The following is a 20,944-nucleotide window of genomic DNA, read 5'->3' as shown; positions in this document are numbered from 1 at the left end:
CCTGCTGAATCTCCTCCTTCAGGTGCTCTGAGAGTCCTAGGCTAGAGTACGTTCGGCTCTGTGGCAAAGGGCCCTTGCTTCTCCTGCAACTCACTGGAGTCAGTGAGCTTGGAGACAGTGAACAGAAGTCGATTTGTTCTCACAGGTTCCAGTTCTTTCTCTCCTCCACAGCCAGCTTTCCTTCCCAACCGCTGGCCTCCCCGACTTACAGAGACTTCAGGCCTAACACCAGATGCAGAAGTGACAGAGTTGTGTGGATTTCTCCATCAACTTCCTAATTGGACAAGGTCTAATCCCTACACTAAATTCTGTTTCTCTTATCAAACCCTACAGTAGAAGATTATTCAAGCCATGTTAAAGGCCCAGAAGATGAAATGATTAGAAGCCAGAAGGCTTCACAGGAGAGGTGACATCTGAGTTGTTGCTGAAAGGATGAGGAGGTGGTTAAATGGATGGGGAAGGAAGGAGAAATTCTAGAGGACTGCTGGCTCAAGCCAAGCAATTGAAGGGCAAATAGGAGTTCTGCCTTTCTGTCCTCTCTGTGGGTGCAGAGCATAGAGAGAAAGTGAGCATCTATCTGATCCTAGCTCTTCTTGTTGCATCAAGATGAACCGTTGGTCAGTCTGCTTCTTAGATGTGGTCACCACTGAATACTGGTATCTACTGAGATATATTTTTGCTGGGTGCACCCCTGTCAGTAACCTAAGCCTCCTCCTCATAGGAAAATATTGGCCTGCTTCCCTCTCCCCAGTAGTTCCACATGGCCACCCCAGGCCTGTCTTTCTTGGCCCCCGGCCCCATGCAGCATCTTTGTTTCCTCATGCTGTATTGGTGATAGCAGTGGTGTGGAGGGAGGGCACTGTGCCCACTAGTCTGGGACCCCTAAGCTTATTGAGGGATTCCAACATCCATTCCATGGGACTCCACTCGAAGCAGGGGCAAGGTACCCTACACCTATAACTTGCTAATACTTTCTGAGCATCTTGATAGGAAAGCATGGGATCAGGTACCTGTTTCTGCCTAAACCTGGAACCAGTCATTTGAAATCTTGCTTCACGAGTTCTTTGGTGACAGGGTTCCTTCTGGCTTCCAGAATAAGGAACGTTCTCAGCATAAATGGGGAGACCAGGGAAACAGAACACCATATTTAGTAAAAGCCTGATACCAGTTTACATACGAATTTTAAACTCAAAAAGAACCATACTTTACATAGTTATGAGCCATTCTTTTTCCACTGAAAATCTTTTTACAAGCAGCACATTTGACTCTACCTCATTTTTTTAAAGGCCTCATAATCTTCCATCATATAGATGAAATACTGTACTTATTTAACCATTCCCATATTGATGGATATTTGTTTCTGCCCTTTTTTTCTTCTTTTTTTTGTGTGTGTACATCTTAAACATGTATTTGTATATGTCAGTATGCCTAGAATTGGAATTCCTGGGTCTAAGGGAATGTGCATTTTATGTTTTGATAATTATTACCAAATTGTCCTCCTAAGGGGATATGCTAATTTAATCTCCCACCAACAGTAAATGAGAGCACAGACCATTTCAAAAACCCATTTTGAGATTATTTCCAATCCTTAAAAACTCTCATTACAGGTATAGAAATGTTTGGAAAGGTCACAGTGTTGGGTGTGCTTGGTTTTTTGAGTAAGGAACCACTGTTCTCTAGAGTAACATTACCATCTGTTGGTAGCCCTGAGAATTGCCCTGGAACAGGTTGTGATTTGGGTCTGATTTTTATGCCTTTGACAAATGCAAGCTCATCTTGATTGAGCACCAACAAGGGGGCCATGGAGACCATCAGCATCTACTCCTGCCACCCTTTTAGCATCAGCTCTGCCACCTATGAGCACCAGCTCCTTCTTTGGCCCTGGAATCTTGGAGATGAGACCCTCCGACTCGGGCCTCTCCCTGCCTGGGCCACTCTCTCAGGCCTCCGCTGCATTTGAGACACCTGGTTTTCTTTCAGTTCTGCTGTCTCACCTCGGAACCTTTGCCCATGCTGTTCCCTCTACCTGGAACACATCTTCTCTCTCCTTTCCCTTTGACAGCTTACCTTCTACTCATCCTTTACTCCTCTGCTCAAACATCCCTTCTTCCAGGAAGCATTCCTTGATCCCTCAGTCAGGGTTAAGTTACCAATCACACATTTCCCCTTTGGAGCACATACCTTATTGGCAATTATTTTTAAATTTGCTTAACTATTTGATTAAAGTCTGCCTCTTCCACTAGAATATAAACTATATTCTATATTCTTGTGAGGGCAAAGGCCAAGCACAGTACTTGGTACCTAGTAGGTACTCAATAAATATTTGTCGAGTGAACAAATGGTACAAGTTTTTCTTTTGCAGGGCTTCACATAAAGGATCTTCCATATTTTTTGTTACTTTGATTACATGTCCTCCTTCAGATGATGAATTCTGTTTTCACTTCTGCAGATATTCCTACTCCCTTCCTGTCTTTTGTTGCTGTTGACATTTTTTTCTGAAATGGAGAAAAAGCTAAATGGAAAAGACTAAAAAAGTCTGTCTTCACTGTATTTCTGATTATAAAAATAATAAATGTTCTCTGTAAATTTTCAAATAATACAGATATATATGGAGAAAATGGGAGTCTCCCCATAATCTCATCCCCGCAGAAAACAGGATTAATGATGTGTATCCTTCAGACATTTTTCTGTGCATAATGAAATGTATTGAGATTACATTCCAAGCACTGTTCTAAAGCATTTTACAAAAGTTAAGTCATGTAAACCTCATAGCAGCTCTTTACAGTAGAGCTATTACTATCCTGTCTTACAGCTGTGGAAAGAGGCTTAGGAGCTAATCACACAGTGAATAAGTGGCAGAGCCAGAACTTGCACCCAGGCTCCAGGTTCACACTCTTTACTACTCAGCCAGTTCACCTCTGATGGGGTAGGAAAGAGACTTTCTACCATGTGTTCCCCTTTATATTTTGAGTTTTGAACCATGTGAATGTATAACATTCCAAAACGGATAAAACATTGAAAAAAAATCAATAATAAATTTTTAGTACACTAAGCTCCCCTTTCTAAGTGACCCCTCTGAGTCATCAGAAACCACATTGTTGGGGTGTCTTTGCTCCAGAGACTCAGGTTGGAGGCTGAGGGAAATGGGATTGTGAATTTGATAATATTGTACTGCATCTCTCCCATTCCCCGCATCTCTCCAGTTTCAGTGGGGTTACTTCTGAGGATCTCCAGTCTCTACATACACATGCCAGCCCTGTTTTAGCTGGGAGACCTAGAGGAATTGGGATAGAGCTACACTAACAGGTAGGGACCAAGGTCCTGCAGTTTCACACAAAGGCCTGTCTGACTCCTGGTTCCCCCCCATTGGTTCTCAGCATGCTGCCTCTGTCTATAGGTGATGAGGTCACTGTTAGCTGGTCTGTGCTACTCCGCAGCACCAGAGTGCTGCCCGCCAGTATGGATCTTCCTGTTTTGTGTAACTTCGAACATCTTTTTTGTTACGCCTTCAGATAAACCATGGCCCTGAGAGCATGTGGCTTGATCATCTTCCGAAGATGTCTTATTCCCAAGATGGACAACACTGCAATTGAGTTTCTACTGCTGCAGGCATCAGATGGCATTCATCACTGGACTCCTCCCAAAGGTGTGAGGCCAGAGGGGCAGGCTTTGGGGAAATGCCAAACACTGTTCAGAAATCCACCCTGCCAGGCACCCTGCTAGGCTTGCTTCCCAGTGATTGTGTAGCAGGAGGGGGTGGGGTGGGCAAGAGCTCTTGATCCTTTCTACATACAAAGTCTCCATGCCAGGCCAGAGAAGAACTGGAAATAGAACTCTGTGGCTGAATTCCAGGGCAGAAGCAAGACCTGGTTTTCTTTCCTTTTTTTTTCCTCTTCTCTGCGCCATGCAGCATGTGGGATCTTAGTTCCCGACCAGGGATTGAACCCGTGCCCCCTGCAGTGAAAGCATGGCGTCTTAACCACTGGACTGCCAGGGAAGTCATAACACTGGTTTTCTTGCATCAGTCACCAGAGCCTCTGTGGTGAACGGCTGGGTAGGGGAAGAGGCACTGGGCTGGGAATTGGGGACCTTGGGGTCAAGTTATTACTGGGCTACAGGTCAGGAGCCCATAGTGAACAGCCCCCAGACAGAAGGGAGCAAGTGGGGTCGGGGAGGGGTGAACAAGACTCCAAGGTTGGAAGAAAACAAGGAAGTGGGAATAGGAAATAAAATTTGCACATTCAAGTTTCACTGAGGAGAAACAAGGTGAAAAAAAAGAGAAGTGTCACAGATACTATGAATAGGAATATTCACACTTGCCTCCTGATCACCAGAGTCACACTGCACGGTCCCTCTCGCTGGAAGATTTCAAAGGACCTCTCTGAATTTTTCCCTGCTTGGGCCTGGGGGAGAAGTTACCCTGTTAACACTGATGGGCAGAGTGCTGAATAGATGCTGCTGGGCAGGGTGTGATCAGAGACTCCCACACAGTTCTGAGGGAAGGTTGGGCATCCTGGATCAGCGTCACCTGTCTCACCACCAGCATCCCTCCCACCTTCCTCCCCTGGTGCATTACCTACCTGTCTTTGTGTCCGTGGCTATATGAGGTCCTATACAGAGAAAATTCCCTAGCAGCCGTGAACGAAAATGGGCTTTTAAGTCCAAGCTCCTGGCTGCTTTCTGTGGGAGCTGTGCAGCAGCAGCTGACTCAGGGCACTGCTCTGAGGACCCTTGGGAAGGAGGAGGCTAGGATGTAGCCCTGTCTTTGAACTAAGAAGAGAACAGCTAGGAATTCCTGCTCTCTATGAGCTCCTGAACCAGGAGGCCCCCAGCAACTTGCTGGAGCCATGTGTTGACCGAGGCTGCCAGACCCCTCTCAGGCCTTCTTGGCACCCCCTGGGCAAGCTGAGAATTTGCAGGGAGGGCTTCAGGCAAAGCTGAGGGCTGCTCCAAGTCTGCAGAGCTTCAGGTTCTCTTACAACAGTTTCTTGGCAGTTGTCTGATTGGGTTTGGGCCTTGCCAACAAATTTTCTTAGAACTGGCTCTCAGCTTGTCCTTAGTCTAAGTTCCCATCAGGACTTTCCCTATGAAACTGGAATCTGGCCTTGCTCAGTTAGAAAGATGAAAACAATTTGGAAGAGCCTTGATAGCTACTTGGAAACAGCTGCTGGTGCCTCGGTGCAGGGTTCGGAGACAGACTGTTGGCCCTGGGACTTCAGAGACCAACTGCAGACAGTGTGAAGTCTTCACTGTGCATTGTAGGTGCAGTGCTCCCTCTTCAGCCAGCTCCCACCTGGCAAGAAGGGACTGCCCCTCTTTGGGAAAATCACGTTAAGATGTCCCAGGGAAGGGTCTCCCTGAGAATATGGGATGAAGAGAGCTCCAAAGAAAAAGTAGAGGTCTGAGGGAGGCTGTCTCTCTCACCATCGAAGGGCAGTATTCTAGACCAGACTTGCCAAATATATGTTTTGTTTCACTCTGTAGAGAAGATGGGGTGGGAAGAGGGATTGCCCAGACACCACAGAGCCAGACACTGCCTGCCCTGTACCCCATCCCTAGGCATGTTAGAATATTGCCAAAGCTTAGCAACACCTAGAAAAGTCGCCAGAGACCCCAGCTTTAAATCATCTGACCTGGAAAATCCAGCTTTGTTGAAGATTATATCCACCTCCTCTTCTTTTCTCCTAACCAGGCCATGTGGAACCAGGAGAAAGTGACTTGGAAACAGCCCTTCGGGAGGCTCAGGAGGAAGCAGGCATAGAAGCAGACCAGCTGACCATCATTGAGGGATTCAGAAGGGAGCTCAATTATGTGGCCAGGGAGAAGCCTAAAACCGTCATCTACTGGCTGGCGGAGGTAAAAGACTACAATGTGGAGGTCCGTCTCTCCCACGAGCACCAGGCCTATCGCTGGCTGGGGCTGCATGAGGCCTGCCAGTTGGCTCAGTTCAAGGAGATGAAGGCGGTGCTCCAGGAAGGACACCAGTTTCTCTGCTCCACAGTGGTCTGAACTGACCAGATCAGGGTCTTTTGCCTCCGTAGGATCCTTGAGGGCTTCTGAGGTGAACTACCTTTGCTTCCAGGGAAGCCTGTGCTGGTCTTTGGCTCATTATAGCAGATTGCAGACAGGCTGGTAAAATCAGCTGAGGACCCTCAGAGAAGAGCAAGCAAAAATCTCAGCTGGGTGGAAAGGAAGGGAAAGGAGTTTAAAAAAAAAAAAAAAAAAGGCCAAGCCCAGTGAGTGCATCCTTATACTTTATGAATAAACCTCAAGCAGCTTATCGCTCCTTCTAACCTGCTGTATTTATTTCATGGGCTCTTGCCTTCGGTGGGGAGAAAAGCAAGAGTTAATCAGAGCTCTGACCTTAGCTGGAGGGAATCCTGTGTCCAAGCACTGTACCCCAGAGAAGCTGAGGGACGGAGTCAGAATCAGAGAGACCCAACGCTACCGGGTGGCTCTCCTGCCTCTGGACCTCCAAGCACCCTCACCCCACCCCACCGGTGTACCTGAGACGTAGTGACTTGTAGCGGACAGGATATACAAGCGAGTGGGACTGGAGCACAGGAATGGAGTCTGCTATACAATCGGCCCACCGTATCCGTGGATATCGAGGGCCAAAGGTGGGACTCAAACATCCTCAGAATTTGGTATCCTCAATGGGTCCTCAAACCAATCCTCCGCGGATAACGAAAGACGACTGTACTCGCTAATGTATCTTTCGCTGGCACCAGGCACATATGTTATAGGTTCTCAGTAAATATTTCCTAAGGTAATTCGAGACCCAAGGAACATTGGAACAAATCCCCAGTCACAACAGGGAAAGGAAGGACAGGCAACCCTGGGCCACCAGGTCAGTGACACATACACTCCAACCTCCCAGCCCAGTCCTGACTCCCAGGGTCAGCGTGGTTGTCAGCATGACTGAGGCCACTGGCAAGGGGCAGGCCTGAGCCTGGGGGGCTCAGCTGGGCCACCCAGCAGCCCTGTCACTACCCCGTGCATTCCTCGCCTGCAGCTGCCTTCCCCGCCTTTAGCAAGCCCTCATCATTGGCATTTCTCTCTTCCCACCTGCTCCCTTTTTCCACAATTCAACTGTAAGATCCAGAGCTGCAAGAGCTGGGTCTCAGCCCTCTTTCCCATTGCTACTAGGGCTCAAGGAATGCAGGGCAGGTGTTAGATCCTACAGCCCTTCCAGGAGCTGTTAGCAGCTGGATTCATGTGGATTTCGTTAGAGTGTTGTTGCCCAATGAAGTGCAGAAGCTTGGATGGGAAGGGGCATTGGCAAAGGTCAACCTGGATTACCAGGGTCAAGAACAGCCACCCCCAGAGGAAGGAAAGAGAAGTCACCCAGGTCTTCGATCAGGCCTCCAGATGTCTTCAGTCACTGGTTCTCCGTGCAGACAGGGCAAAAGTACTAGCGAACAGGATTGTGGAGCACTGCCAGGGACCTAAATGGTTTTGTTCCTCACCCCTTGGAGCGGCACTCCCCGAAGGAGGCCTGCTACAGGAAGTTTTTGGAGCTTAGTGCTCTCCTTCCAGGCCAGCAGGGACCACATCCCACTGATTTAATAAGTGCCTGCTGGGCAGTGGTGCCAAACCACAGACTAACAAGGGCTGGCTGGCCCTGTGCTCTCAGCATGGGAGTCTGTGGAATCTTAAAATGTTAAGACCTCATACATCAGAGTTGGAAGGGGCCTGGAAAACGACCTGATTCTGCTGCTCACCTTTTTAGCTGAGGATATTGAGGCTTAAGAAGGTAGATGGCCCTGGCAGTTGCCTATATGTGAGGTCCTTTGAGGATTAGGTGCCAGAGGGAAGACTCTGCCTTAGAATATCCTGTACAGCTTTGGAGTCATTCTTCTGGGACTTACTTACAAAGTTTTCCATTAAAATACAGGTACTTTGGAGAAGGTGGGGCGGTGCGCCCAGGTGTTCACTTTGTAGGATGAATTGACAGAAAGGTGGGACTGGGGCATGTTATGGGCGGTGGATGAGGGAGGGAGAGAGTGGAACTGAGATTGGGATGTAGCAGGTGAGTAGGCTTTGTTGTCATCACCACTTTGCTTTCGGCCACCTGGGCTTGTTCAAGGGCTATAGGGCTAAGATTGCAATTTCCTCTTCAATCTGAGGCCCTCCAAGCTCCAGAGCATCTCCTCCTGGAAGCTTCCCCTAATAACCTCTCACCCTATAAACACCATCCTGTCCCCACCTACACCCAGAAAGGCTTCTCTTGGAATTCTACATGTTCCCCACTACCACCTGCACCACCCCAGGGTGAAGAAGCACCTCATGGGGCTTCCCTGGTGGCTCAGTGGTTAAGAATCCGCCTGCCAATGCAGGGGACACAGCCAAAAGTAAATAAATAAAACAAATAATAAAACAAATAATAAATAAATAAAAATAAATAAAACAAATAAATAAAAATAAATAAAATTAAATTTAAAAAGAAGCATCTAATGAACTAGTCCCCACAAGGGTGGTCTTAAGTTGCCCCCTCCTGGGGGCATTTTTTTTTTTTTAAATATTTGGTTGCTTTGGGTCTTCGTTGCTGCACGCGGGCTTTCTCTAGTTGTGGCGAATGGGGGCTACTCTTCATTGCAGTGCACGGGCTTCTCATTGCGGTGGCTTCTCTTGTTGCGGAGCACGGGCTCTAGGCGCGTGGTCTTCAGTAGCTGTGGCACGTGGGCTCAGCAGTTGTAGCTCACGGGCTCTAGAGCGCAGGCTCAGTAGTTGTGGCACACGGGTTTTGTTGCTCCGCGGCATGTGGGATCTTCCCGGACCAGGGCTCGAACCCGTGTGCCCTGCATCGGCAGGCGGATTCTTAACCACTGCGCCACCAGGGAAGCTCCTGGGGGCATTTGAAAGAGGCTCTGGAAAACCAAAATGCCCTCTTGACACCCAAAAGCAATACCTTACACCCCCACAGTAAGCAGTTGTTTGCTGAATTGAAGACCCAAAGGAATGAAAGTGTAAGGGTGGTTTTAATGGTAGAATTTAAATGGAAATGCTCGTGCTGGTGTGGGACCCCAGGTGGGACCCCACGTTTGAAGAGCAGAGACTGACTTCTCCATCAGTCCAGCCGGTGGCCCAACAGGTCCCTTACCTTCTAGAGGAGGGCCGTTCCAGCCCCGCCGCTGCCCCCTGGAGGTTGTGCTACAGGTTTCCAGCGAGGGTTGCTCTCAGCCTTTTTCCAAACCCTCCCCCTTCACTTCCTTTCCCCTCCTACCCCGCCTCCAGCTCCCCATTGTGTAACAGGAAGTGCTCAGCAAGACCCCCTGAGGAGGGGAAAGGGGGCTATGGAGGGAAAAAACAGCACTAGGATACTGAGTATAGAGGCACAGCCTCTTCCTGTTCTTCAGACTGGGAACCCCCAGGGACAGAGCCTCTTCCTCTTCAGTTTTTCCCCACTCCCCTGACCCCACCCCAGCCGGACTTAGGGCTTGTCTCATAAGGCCAAGAATTCTCCCCTCCCCTAATGGGTGAGGGGCGTCAAAAGGTACAAATTTTCAGTTACAAAATGAATAAGTCATGGGGGTGTAATGTACAGCATGGTGACTATAGTTAATAATACTATAGTGCATATTTCAAAGGTAGGAGAGTGGGTCTTGAACGGTCTCATTACAAGAAAAAAATTTGGTTTTTAACTGTGTATGGTGATGGCTGTTAACTGGACTTACTGTGGTGATCACTTAGCAATATATACAAATATTGAATCATTTATGTTGTATACCTGAAACTAATATAATTTTATGTCACTGACCCCTCAAAAAAAAAAATTCAGTCTCTTCCCCTATAGTCCATTAAAATGGTAAAGTACATTGAAAACAAATTCTCTCCTCCCCTCAAGCTGCTGGAAAGATCCTTGGGCATGATAAAGTAAATGGCCAGCCTGAAGATAAAAGCCATGTTGCTCCTTGGGAGCTGGGGTGTGTACCAGAGAGGGGAGGGTGTCAGCAGAAGTCCCACTGAGTCGGACAATGGCAGGAAAGGAAATCACCCAGTTGCCCCTGTGGTTTTCTTCAAGGCTGGGTCTAGGCAGGCCTCCCCTTGCAGGGATGGGCTGTGCAGCTGTTCCCAGAACAGAAGGTAGTACTTCTTCAAATGCTTTTCAAAATATGCTCATAAGTATGTGTGTGTGAGCAAAACAGAAGCAGAAGTGGATTTAGATCTCCCCTATTCGATATTTGTATATATTGCTAAATGATCACCACAGTAAGTCCAGTTAACAGCCATCACCATATACAGTTATAAAAAAATTATTTTCTTGTAATGAGACCATTCAAGATCCACTCTCCTACCTTTGAAATATGCACTACGGTATTATTAACTATAGCCACCGTGCTGTACGTTACACCCCACTGACTTATTCATTTTATAACTGAAAATTTGTACCTTTTGACCCCCCTCACCCATTAGGGGAGGGGAGAGAAGGATTTAGATCTTAGAGGTCTTGAACATCAGAGCTTGAATTTTTTCCTAAATGACCTGATTGAATTTCAGAAAGATTTCCTTGGCTGCTATGTGGATTGAATTGAAGGGTTCAAGAGTAGAAAGATTTAGGAGTCCACTGCAATGGTCCAGGCTAGAACTGATAAGATCTGACATGGGGTAGTGGCCAGGGGATGAGAGGTCAACATTGGCCTTGGACTTGAGGAGGAGTGAAGGGACCAGAAATCTTGGTGAGGGGAACCAACAAAAGAAGACTTACTTGCTCTGTAGCCAACCAGGGTGAGGGATACTTTGCCCATATCTGGGGGAACAAGAGCAAAGATCCTCCCAGACAATTCACATCTTGGTCTTAGAGAGAGGGCTTGGCCAGGGTTTAGCTGATTCATAAAGTGCTAAAAGGGAAACAGAGGCAGACTCTTAGGGTACACACAGTCACAGAATGGGGGTGTTAGGCCCCAGTCCCAGATTTTCTGCAGTGGCCACTCAGTCCCTCCCCATTACCTCTGGAGAAGGAAGCTCCCTGTTCCAGCATACCAGCCTCCTCACCCCCACCCCCAGCCCAGGGGTACAGAAAAGACCAGTGGGAACTCTGGCCACAACAAAGCTACTGGAAGCTCCACCCAGATGTACAGAGAGAGAGAGATAAATTTGGAATGTACAAGAGGTGCTGGCAGAGATGGGGGTGTTGGACAAGGCTCTAAGAGGGCAGAGTTTCTGGCATCCTAGCAAACAGGGGTAGAGGTAGCTTCTAGTCCACTTCCCTCCCCTTCCCCATCCCAAGACCAGCTCTTTCTCATGGTTCCTACCATTCCAGCCACTGCTGCCCAACTTCTTGAACCTCTTTTTTTGTCATCAGTAGGGGAAGGGGAAACACTTGTTGGCTTAGAATCAGGCCCATTGGGTGGCAGCTTCAGAGACACACATTTCAGTGGCTCCCCAGCCTTGGATATGTATAGACCGGGGCTGACCGAGGCTGTTGAAAGATGGGTGAAGACTGGGCGGGAGATTCTAGGCTTCTAGATACAGACCACCAGGTTCCAGTCCAGTCTTGGGTACTAATCTTCTGTGTGACTCAGGCCAGTGCCCTCCTCTCTCACTGTTTTAGCTTGTTCATCTGTGCTTTTGTGATTAACAAGGTCAATGGCAGAGGCCAGATTAGAAACCAGATTGCAAGCCAAGGGCTAGTTTGCTGGGATTTGGCCAGTCAAGGGCACTCTTCCCTTTGGCCCTGTCCCAGCACACAGTGAGTGTTCAGTGGGCATGGTGTGTCCCCTCCCCCATCTAAGCTGCCTGCCCTCAATGCCCTTCTAAAATTCTTAACATTTTATTTGACTTCACTTCAGATCTTTTTTTTTTTTTAATTGGCCACACAGCATGGCATGTGGGATCTTAGTTCCCCAGCGACCAGGGATCGAACCCGGGCCCCCTGCAGTGGAAGCGCCGAGTCCTAACCACTGGACCTCCAGGGAATTCCATCAATGCCCTTCTAAAGGGTACTCCTCCTCCATGCCTGATGACTTAGGCCTTCCAGATTACTTTACCCAACCTCAACCCCCATGCCATCTCAGCACACACTACTTGGTCCTGGGGTATAGAACTTTATGCAACTATGGAAGTGTTCTATAATCTGCACTGTCCAATATGTGAGCCACTAGTCACACATGGATTTTGAACACTTGAAATGTGGCTAGTGTGCCTGAAGAACTGGATTCTTAATGATGTTTAATTTTAATTAATTTTAAAATTAAATTTAAGAAGCGACATGTGGCTAGAGGCTACCCAGTAGGGTACAGTATCAGTTTTAGGCAGAGTTTTTCTTTGTTCCTTGTTTAGAATTAAGAGTTGATGGGGGCTTCCCTGGTGGCGCAGTGGTTGAGGGTCCGCCTGCCGATGCAGGGGACACGGGTTCGTGCCCTGGTCCGGGAAGGTCCCACATGCCGCGGAGCGGCTGGGCCCGTGAGCCATGGCCGCTGAGCCTGCGCGTCCGGAGCCTGTGCTCCGCAACGGGAGAGGCCACAACAGTGAGAGGCCCGTGTAGAAAAAAAAAAAAAAAAAAAGAAAAAAAAAAAAAGAAAAGAGTTGATGGGAGTTACCATTTATTTAACACTCTTTGCCAATTTCTGCATAAGTACTTTACAGACACATCTCAGTGAGTCCTAGAAATTCTATTTTAAAGATGAAGAAACCAAGCCTCGAGAGGTTAGGTCAACTGGCTTCAGACTGCATAGCAAGTGGAGGGCCATTCAAGTGTGAGTCATTGCTCTCCAGCCATTTAGGGAAGTTTCCAGGACCCAGCCTGGGTGCCCTCCTTCTACAGTCATTCCACACACAGCCCATGGCTGTGCACCAGGGCCCAGGGAGGCTCATCACTGAATACTGATCAGTAAATGCTCTTGACAAAAAGGAGAGGGAAGCTAATTCCATTTACTCCCCATCTCCTGGTGACTCCTGGCTCCTGACATTCCACTTCAGATGTCTCTTCTCTTGCCTCTCTCCTGGATCACAGTGTCCCTCGGGTCACAAACTCAGAGTTCAACTGGGTGCTACGTGCAGAGGTTTGGGAAGAAGGTGTCACATGCAGGCCCAGAGGCCAGCTGGGCTGGGAGCTGGGGCCTGGAAAAATCCATGTTATTTTTAAACAAGAAAAAAACCCCAAAAACATTATATTAGCTTTTATTGAGCACCTACTTGTGCTAGGCACCTTATATAAATCTGTGCTTATAATTCCCTTAACAACCTGGGAGGTAGCATTATTATCACCATTTTACATATGAAGAAACTGAGGCTCAGTGAGGTTAAGCAGCTTACAGCTTGCAGATGAGTGGTAGAATCATGGGTGAGTGTTCCTAAACTTTCATTAGCATAGCATTCTTCACACTGAGAAAATAGAGGGGGTGGAGGAGTGGGCAAAGAGGTGCATTCTCTAGGCGGTGAGGGACTGATTCTGCTGTCCAAGCCATTAAGGGAAGCTGAGCCCTGCCCTGTTTCCCACCTCCCTCATCTGGCAAGCCACTCCTTCCCCAGACTCAGCTGCAAAGTCAGGAGAAACTCACTCTGGCTGAGGTTGCTTTTCTTAGAAAGGGAAAATGGCTAAAATGAAAGACCTTACCCTGTATGTATATTTGTAGGTGTCGATGTGCACGGTAGTTTTTGTGCTAAAGCACACCACTACCAGAATAAGAATATCGCTCCCTCCCCCCTTTTATTTCTATTTCTGGCTGCACCCCCCACTTGTGGAGTTCCCAGACCAGGGATCAAACCTGTGCCCCCTGCAATGGAAGCACAGAGTCCTAACCACTGGACTGCCAGGGAAGTCCCTAACATCACTCCCTTTTAAGCCACACCTCATGTGTGCAGAGAGTGAGGCAGCTGAGGAATCTGGAAAGGACTGTTTATTTCCTACTAGAGTCCCAGAGACATCACCTAGGAAGGGACCAAGTCAACAATCAAAACCTCAAATTTGCTCCCTGCCCTCTCCCTCCAGGCTTATGCAGCCTTGGAGGTACTGCACCAGGGACATACGGTGCCTCTCTCCCTCTCTCTCTCCCTCTCTCTCACACACACGCACACACACATACACGCGCACACACACATACACGCGCGCACACACACACACGTTCTTGAGTTAAGGCATCAAGTCTGGCCTGCATGGCTTTGCAAGTCTTTGCCCATCAGGCGGTGGCCCTGGCCCAAGGCTGAACCATGTGTGTACACAGATGCATAAGTGCGGTGTTAGGAGCTCTTCACAGATGAGGGACAATGATGATGGCTCTGTGCTAAGCCTACTCCACCTGTCCTTTGGGAGGGGACCTCCTCCCTCCTTGTCAGTTGGCCAAGTACCTCTGTCTCTTCTCGCCAGCTGGGGTAGGACCAGGTCAGCCACAGGTCAGGCCAGTGCTGGGGACTCAGGACCTGGCTTCCAACACTGAAAATGTGCCCTTTCTAAGTGTGGCTGGGGGCTATTTTGGGACCTTAAAGAGGATCAAGTCACCACCTCAGAAGGACAAAGATGGCCACTCAGGCCAGGATGGAGGGTGAGGTTTCTCTCTGTGCTTTTAAAACCCAACCGTGTTTAACAGGAAGAGAGCTGACCTTTCTCCTCTGTGCTCTCTTGCCCCCAGCCCAGGGAAGAGGTTTCTGTAGACTGGAGTGAGTATGGAGAGAAAGAGGGCTGTGCACTGGAGTGGGAGGTTGCTTTAGCATCTTCTCCCCTGGCCCTACAGGAGCTGGCTCCAGCACATTTACTTCAGTACCCACTTAGTGGGTGGTACAGAGGTGGGGACTTCCTGGGGATACCCGGTGTGGCTGCAATGCAGGGTTAGAGGCCTACACGAAGACTGGGGTTAGGGCTGTGGGGTTTCTGGGTCCTGGGCTGGGTCAGGATGCCCAGATGAAGTAGGCGACCTCGTCCAGGTCAACGGGGTAATCCGTGAGTAGCACTGGCGTCTTGTCGAAAAGCTCACCCTTATAGCTGCGCCACTTGCCTGCGGGCAGGTAGACGTCCCGCTCCTGCTTGCCTGGCTCCAGTACCGGCGCCACAAGCAGCGTGTCTCCGATAAGGAACTGTGAGTCGATGCGGTGCGCAGTCTCGTCGCCGGGCGCGATCCACCAGAGGGGGCGCACGATGGGGTCTCCCGTGTCAGTGACCTCACCAGCCAGCTCAAGCAACAGCGGCGCCACGAGTGAGGCCCTCAGTGTAGTGAACTTGTGCGCGATGGCCACCACTTCGGCGTCGTACCGCCAGGGTGGAACGGAGAACTGCATAGCTGGCATGAAGGCGGCCACTTCCAGCCAGCGCACGTAGAGCTCGCGCTCGGGCACATCGCCGCCGCTCACTGTGCGCTCAGACACCGCGTTGCCACCCACCATATCGGGCAGGATGAACGGGTAGCCCAGCATGCTGACAGTGAGCACGGCGGGGATGAGCGAGCGCAGCCCCAGATCGTAGCCCCACACCGAGTCACGGTCCACCAGGCGGAAGAAGCACGAGATGTTCTGTGACTGGTAGCCCACACGGACCTCGGCCAGTGAGAAGAAGGGCAGCGCCATCTCCGTGTAGCGCCGGCTCCATATGTTGGGGTCGGACAGCGGCCTGTAGGTGCTGAAATCCCGCGGCAAATAGCTGACCTCTCCAGCGTCGAACTTGAAGGAGGCCACGGCGTAGCGCGAACGCAGTTGCCGCAGATGCCCCTGAAACCAGTCGCGGGCCTCCGGGCGCGTGAAGTCGAGCACGGCGCCGATGCCATTCCACCAGCGCACGAGAGCAGGCAGCCGGCCCGTGGGTTCACGCACAAACAGCTCGCGTTCCACGCCTTCGCCAAAGCACGATGAGTTGTAGTTGACAAACGGGTGCACCCAGAGCGTGACGCGAAAGCCAGCGTCGCGCAGGCGGCGGAACATGTCGCTGGCGTTGGGAAACTTGGTCTCGTCGAAGTCGAAGTCGCCATAGGCAGGCGTGTACATGTCGTCGATTTCCAGATGGCTGCTGTTGAAGCGGTGCTGGCGGATCTGCTGAGCGAAACGCTGCACCTTGTCCTGGTCCACCGAGCGCCCGTACAGCACCCACGTGGACCAGATGGGGTCCCGGAAGGCCTCAGGCGCTGGCACCCTCGATGGCTTGTTGAAATAGCGCCGCACCATGTACTTGTGGATGGAAGTGACATCGGAGCCGACGCACACGCGGTAGCTGAGCTCGGGCGCAGCAGCGCGGCCGGCGGGCGGCTTGTAGGGCGTGTCGTGGTAGCGTGCCTGCAGCCGCAGAGAGCGCTCCGTGCTGTTCCAGCCCAGGTGGAAGGGCACTGAGTCGTTGACCTTGATGGCAGCCGCGCGCGACGACAGCCAGTAGCGCTCGAGGATGCCTCCAAATGCGGCGTCGGAGGAGTAGACGTCGCTGGTGACGAAGGGCTGAGGCTCCTGCTGGCCGTCCAGGCGGATGGGCCAGTGCTGGGTCTTCATCTCCGCGCCGCCGTACCAGTGCGCCCCCGCGTCGCCCAAGAACATGGCGTGCTCCACCGCGCGCCCCGGCGCCGCCTCCTCCCAGCGCACGCGGTAGCACATGACCGTGTCCTTGGGCCGCACAGTCTGGATGAAGAAGTGCAGCGGGCGCCCATCCGCTGTGCGAGAGCAGCCAAGCCGGGCGCCATCGCGGCTGCAGGAATCGAGGTCCAATGCGCCCGAGCGGAAGGCCAGGCGGAAGACCTGCTCGCCCTTCTGGTTGCGAATGGAGAAGCCGCCGCGGTTGAGGTCCAGCAGCTCGGCGCGCAGGCGTTCCGCCTTGCGTAGAGAGGCGCTGTAGTAGCACCAGGCCACCACCGCGGCCAACACCAGCAGCAGCCCCAGCACTGCGGAGCCCAGCAGCGGCTTCAGCTCTTTGGATGGCTTGGGCTTGGTAGGCGAGAAGCTGTCAGGCAAGAAGGTGTACATGGTTGCAGCTGCGACGACCTCGGGGCTCTTACGACCTGTGTGGCTCCCAGGGCGGCGGCGGGGGTAGGCCTGGCTCTTTTCCTGAGGATTCTGGGGCATCAGCCCCTAGTTAGGGAAGGAGCAGGCAGTGGGGCCACCCGACAAAGCCCATCTGAACTTGGCCTGCCTGAGTCAGGAAGGGGAAGAGAGAGGTGGAACTGAGCTTTCTCATTCCATAGTATTTACATTTGCTGCCGCAAGAAAGAAGTGTATATTTTGGGAAAGTGTATACTGGGACGTAAGGGCTCTACTCTTACCAGGTCGTTCTGTCTGCATTTTACCTACCCTTTCTCATGGGCCCCACTGCTTGCCCAAATTAGGACACTGAAAGGGAGGGGCAGATGATATTCATCACCATTTTCCTGGTGGAGGAACAAACCCAGACAGGGTCAGGGAGCTGTCCAGGATCACAGAATTAATCAGGCCTCCCTGGATCACACATGGGGGCAGTTCAGGCTGAAGAGAAGGGGAGGAATCTGGAGAGGGCCTGGTTTCCCAGAGATGTGGCCATGGTGGGAGATGGGGGATAAGCAAGCCAGCTCCTTAAGACCTTTGACACAGCAGGAGGCTGGCTTCCCTGTGCGGGGAGCGGGAGAGGAGAGAGGAAGGGGAACAGTTCAGGCATGGAATTTAATCTTGAGTCAGAAGCCATATTAAATCTGGAGATTAGAGAAGATACTCAAAGCCAGACTCAGTCCAAGGGCCTGGTTTGGAGGCGGGGCGAGGTTGGGTTTGGACTTTGGACTGGGGTCAGGAGCCTAGCATGGGGGCTTGGTGGCTTCTCACATTTGCCTCTCTTTGCTCTCAAACTCCATTCTGCTCTCAGCCATCAGGATCACCAAGTCCATTTCCCTGCCCACCTTCCTGCTCTGCTCCCAGCATCACATCTGTGGGCCAGCTACCTTATGGCTTTGTCTCTAGCACTCACCCACTGTCCTGTTTGCCCATACCCTAGTTAGAGCACTGTCATTTCTCCCCTGTATCGTTGCAACACTTCCCCGATAGGCCTCCCTGCTTTCAACTTGTTTTCTTCCAATGCCTTCTGCTCACAGCAACTATAGAGATCTTTCTAAAACACTTATCAGACTGCATCTCTCCCTAGTTTAGGGAGCTGCTCATGAGCCCCATGATGAAGTTCAGAAGTGTAAGCTTTGCAAATTGAAGTTCAAGGCATACATGGTCTCATCTGTCCTTCTGATTCCATTTTCAGCCAAGCCTATCCTATGACTACCAAACTCTGTTCTTTCCTAACCTCAGTCCTCAGGCCACCTGCTTTAGGAAATTTCACCCACCCATCTTGGGCCAACTTCTCTCCCCCACCTACCAGCTCTCTGGCAATCAGACATCCCCTACTACACAATCCACTCTTATATACTGTATGCTAAAGATTCTGATATGACTACAGAGAAACACAGACTTGGGAGGAGGTGTGTGTCCAAACCTGCTGTTCAAGGCTACTGACCCTTCCTGTCTCAGCCCTCAGGGCAGAGTCCAGCAAAGAAATAGCACCAGCCACGGGCATACACAGACATACACTGCCAGACTGCCAGCTGCTCATCTGCTCTAGCTGGAGGGAAGGAGAGAGGGAGATTGGCAAACAGTAATTAGACTCCTCCCAGATGCCAGTCCCCAGCAATTTCCAAGGAGACACCAGAATTGCTCAGCGTTCTCACTTCCCCCACCTCTCCCATGAAGAGATTATCAAGAATGCCAGGTGCCAGGTGCAGATTGGAATTTTTATCCCAGATGTCAACATACAGCTCCCCATAATGCCCCCCCACCCCAGTGAGGTTCTATCTCAGTGCCATATTCTCTGAGCTCCCTCCCCCCAACTCCCTAAACTGGTCAGTTCCAGCTGGTCTAGAACAGCCTCTCTTATTCCCTTCCTCTCATCCCATACAACTTAGCCTTCAAAATTCCCCCAACCTACTATGGACTTCCCTTCCTGTAGGTATAGGCTGGAAAAGCCTTCCTGGAAAATGCAGGCATAGCCTTTAGCTGATGCCCTTAAGCTAAGCAGGACCCAAAGAAGGCCTTAGGTGGCCCAGGCTAGACCTGCTGTACATTTATATTCAATTCATTCGAGGCAACCAAGGCCCCATTCTGGGCACTAAGGGAATAGGGAGAAAGGGTCCGTATCTGAGTAGGACAGAGATTGCTCATCCTCAAAACTTTCATATTGTCAGCCTATCTCATGACTCCTGGAGGCATGGCCAGCCCACCAAGGTGACCTCAAAAGCCTTTTCAAATACTTAGGTCTTGAGAATTTTTACTTTCTAGGGTTCTGAGGTTCTTTGATGAAGGACAAAAACCCAGAGGCCCTCTGCTGGTCTCCCTAATGCCACCATGGCATCCAACCCTAACAATAATGCTGAATAGGAGGCACAGCTGCAGTGCCCATTTTATAGATGAGGAAACAGTGGCCCAAACAGAAAAAGGAACTTGTTTGAAGTCACTTAGGTAGCAGGGTTACCTGAATCCAAAATCCCAGCTTAACCCTGACAGGGAGCTAATGGTCTGACTGTCTATCTGAATGCAGGAGAGAAAAGGAGCTTTGTGGCCAAGAGGGTGGGACAGGCTTCCATCAGGGGGGTGTGGGCATGGTGAGGCCTGTATTCCCAAGGGCTGGTGCTGCTACTTGCCCCAGGAAGGCTTCCTGGGGATGGGAAGTGGCGATTTTAATGGCATCTGGTACAGGGGCTGTGGGGGAGGAACTGTGGTTCTGGTGTTAACGGTGGTGCTAGAGACCTGGTGCTGCTACTTGCCCCAGGAAGGCTTCCTGGGGATGGGAAGTGGCGATTTTAATGGCATCTGGTACAGGGGCTGTGGGGGAGGAACTGTGGTTCTGGTGTTAACGGTGGTGCTAGAGCCCCCTGTAATCTGCTGCCTCCACCATCTGGCCAGCCACAGGCTAATGCTGGCAGGTAGGGTTTGCCCTAGCCAAGCCTCTCCCCACTTGACAGTCAACCTCAGTCTTGGTTTCCAGCCCCTAGCCATGTCTAAGGGGGAGGGTCGGGCCTAGCCAACTGAAGGGAGGCCATTCCACGATGGGTCCTTTGTCCAACACAATTCACAGGGGTAGGGTGGGGGGTGGAAATGCCAAAGGCAACTCTATCCGGGCCCTCTCCCCGTCCTGCCCAGCGAGCGGATCCGGGGGTATAGAGTGACTGAGCCTACAGCCTGGAATACTCTACACCCACTCCCAGAGCTGCAGCTATAATGTCCGAAAGGACAGACTGAGGTCAAGAGGGCGGTCGCCCGCTGGGAACCGCGGCCGAAGAAGGGGCCCAGGTGTCCAGGCTCGCCCCACCTACTCATCTGTAGGAGCGAAAGTTCAGGAAATATTTTCCCTCAGCAACCCCCCAAGGTCTTCCCGCTGGGCGCACTCACGGAAGTGACCCCAGAAGTGGGGGTGAATGGAGGCTCCTGCAGATCCCCTCCAAGTTAGCCGAAGTTGAGCTGCCACGGTGCGGCGCGGGGCGCTGACTAGCTGGGAACAGCTGAGGGCGTCCTCGAGCCCCGCCCCCTGGCTGCTCGGCCACGGCCCAGTCATTCGGTCTCTTCAAGAGTCTCGGAGTCCAGCTCCGCCCCTGGCGTCCGACCATCCTCCCACATTGTCACGCGCACTTGAGGTCACGCCCCTTAGCCCCCACCTTCCTCTTCTGTTCTGTGCCTAGCTCCTGGCAGCTCAGGCCCACCGCCAGCCCGGTGCCTCCCGGTTCCGCCCCCAGAGTGCAGGCCCGCCCCCTCTGGACCATTGCTTACGCGCACGCGGGCGGGGCTCTGCCCCAGGTCTGCTGGGAACTGTAGTTCTGGAGGGAGGTGCAGCTGTCGAATGTTAGGGTTCTCGCACCTGTCGGCTAAATTTGGGATGTGTATGAGAAGGAGCGAGCCGCAGGGTAAAGGGACAGAGCTGGCCCTTGGGATTCCTTTTCCTCCAGATTTGGGGAGGTTGAGGCCGTCTCAGTATAACGCTCTCATTAGCTCTTTTCCCATATGGAAAAAGGGTAGCGGAATTCTGGGAGAATCTCAG

General features: G+C 51.2%; 2 protein-coding genes across 2 annotated transcripts; one reads left to right on the top strand and one right to left on the bottom strand.

Moving 5' to 3' along the window:
• Positions 1-3,518: 3,518 nt before the first annotated feature.
• NUDT2 (nudix hydrolase 2) lies at positions 3,519-6,293 on the top strand. The gene is made up of 2 exons (XM_007470777.1): positions 3,519-3,646; positions 5,693-6,293. Exons 1-2 carry the CDS (start codon positions 3,520-3,522, stop codon positions 6,007-6,009), a joined length of 444 nt encoding a protein of 147 aa, XP_007470839.1. The 5' UTR covers position 3,519; the 3' UTR covers positions 6,010-6,293.
• An 8,259-nt stretch (positions 6,294-14,552) lies between these two features.
• Positions 14,553-16,971, bottom strand: MYORG (myogenesis regulating glycosidase). The gene has a single exon (XM_007470776.1). It carries the CDS (start codon positions 16,969-16,971, stop codon positions 14,827-14,829), a length of 2,145 nt encoding a protein of 714 aa, XP_007470838.1. The 3' UTR covers positions 14,553-14,826.
• Between the last annotated feature and the right edge of the window lie 3,973 nt (positions 16,972-20,944).

Source organism: Lipotes vexillifer, unplaced genomic scaffold, assembly GCF_000442215.2.
Source record: "Lipotes vexillifer unplaced genomic scaffold, Lipotes_vexillifer_v1.1 scaffold2225, whole genome shotgun sequence".
NCBI classification, from domain to species: Eukaryota; Metazoa; Chordata; class Mammalia; order Artiodactyla; family Lipotidae; genus Lipotes; species Lipotes vexillifer.
This window is presented reverse-complemented; position numbering and strand designations above follow the sequence as displayed.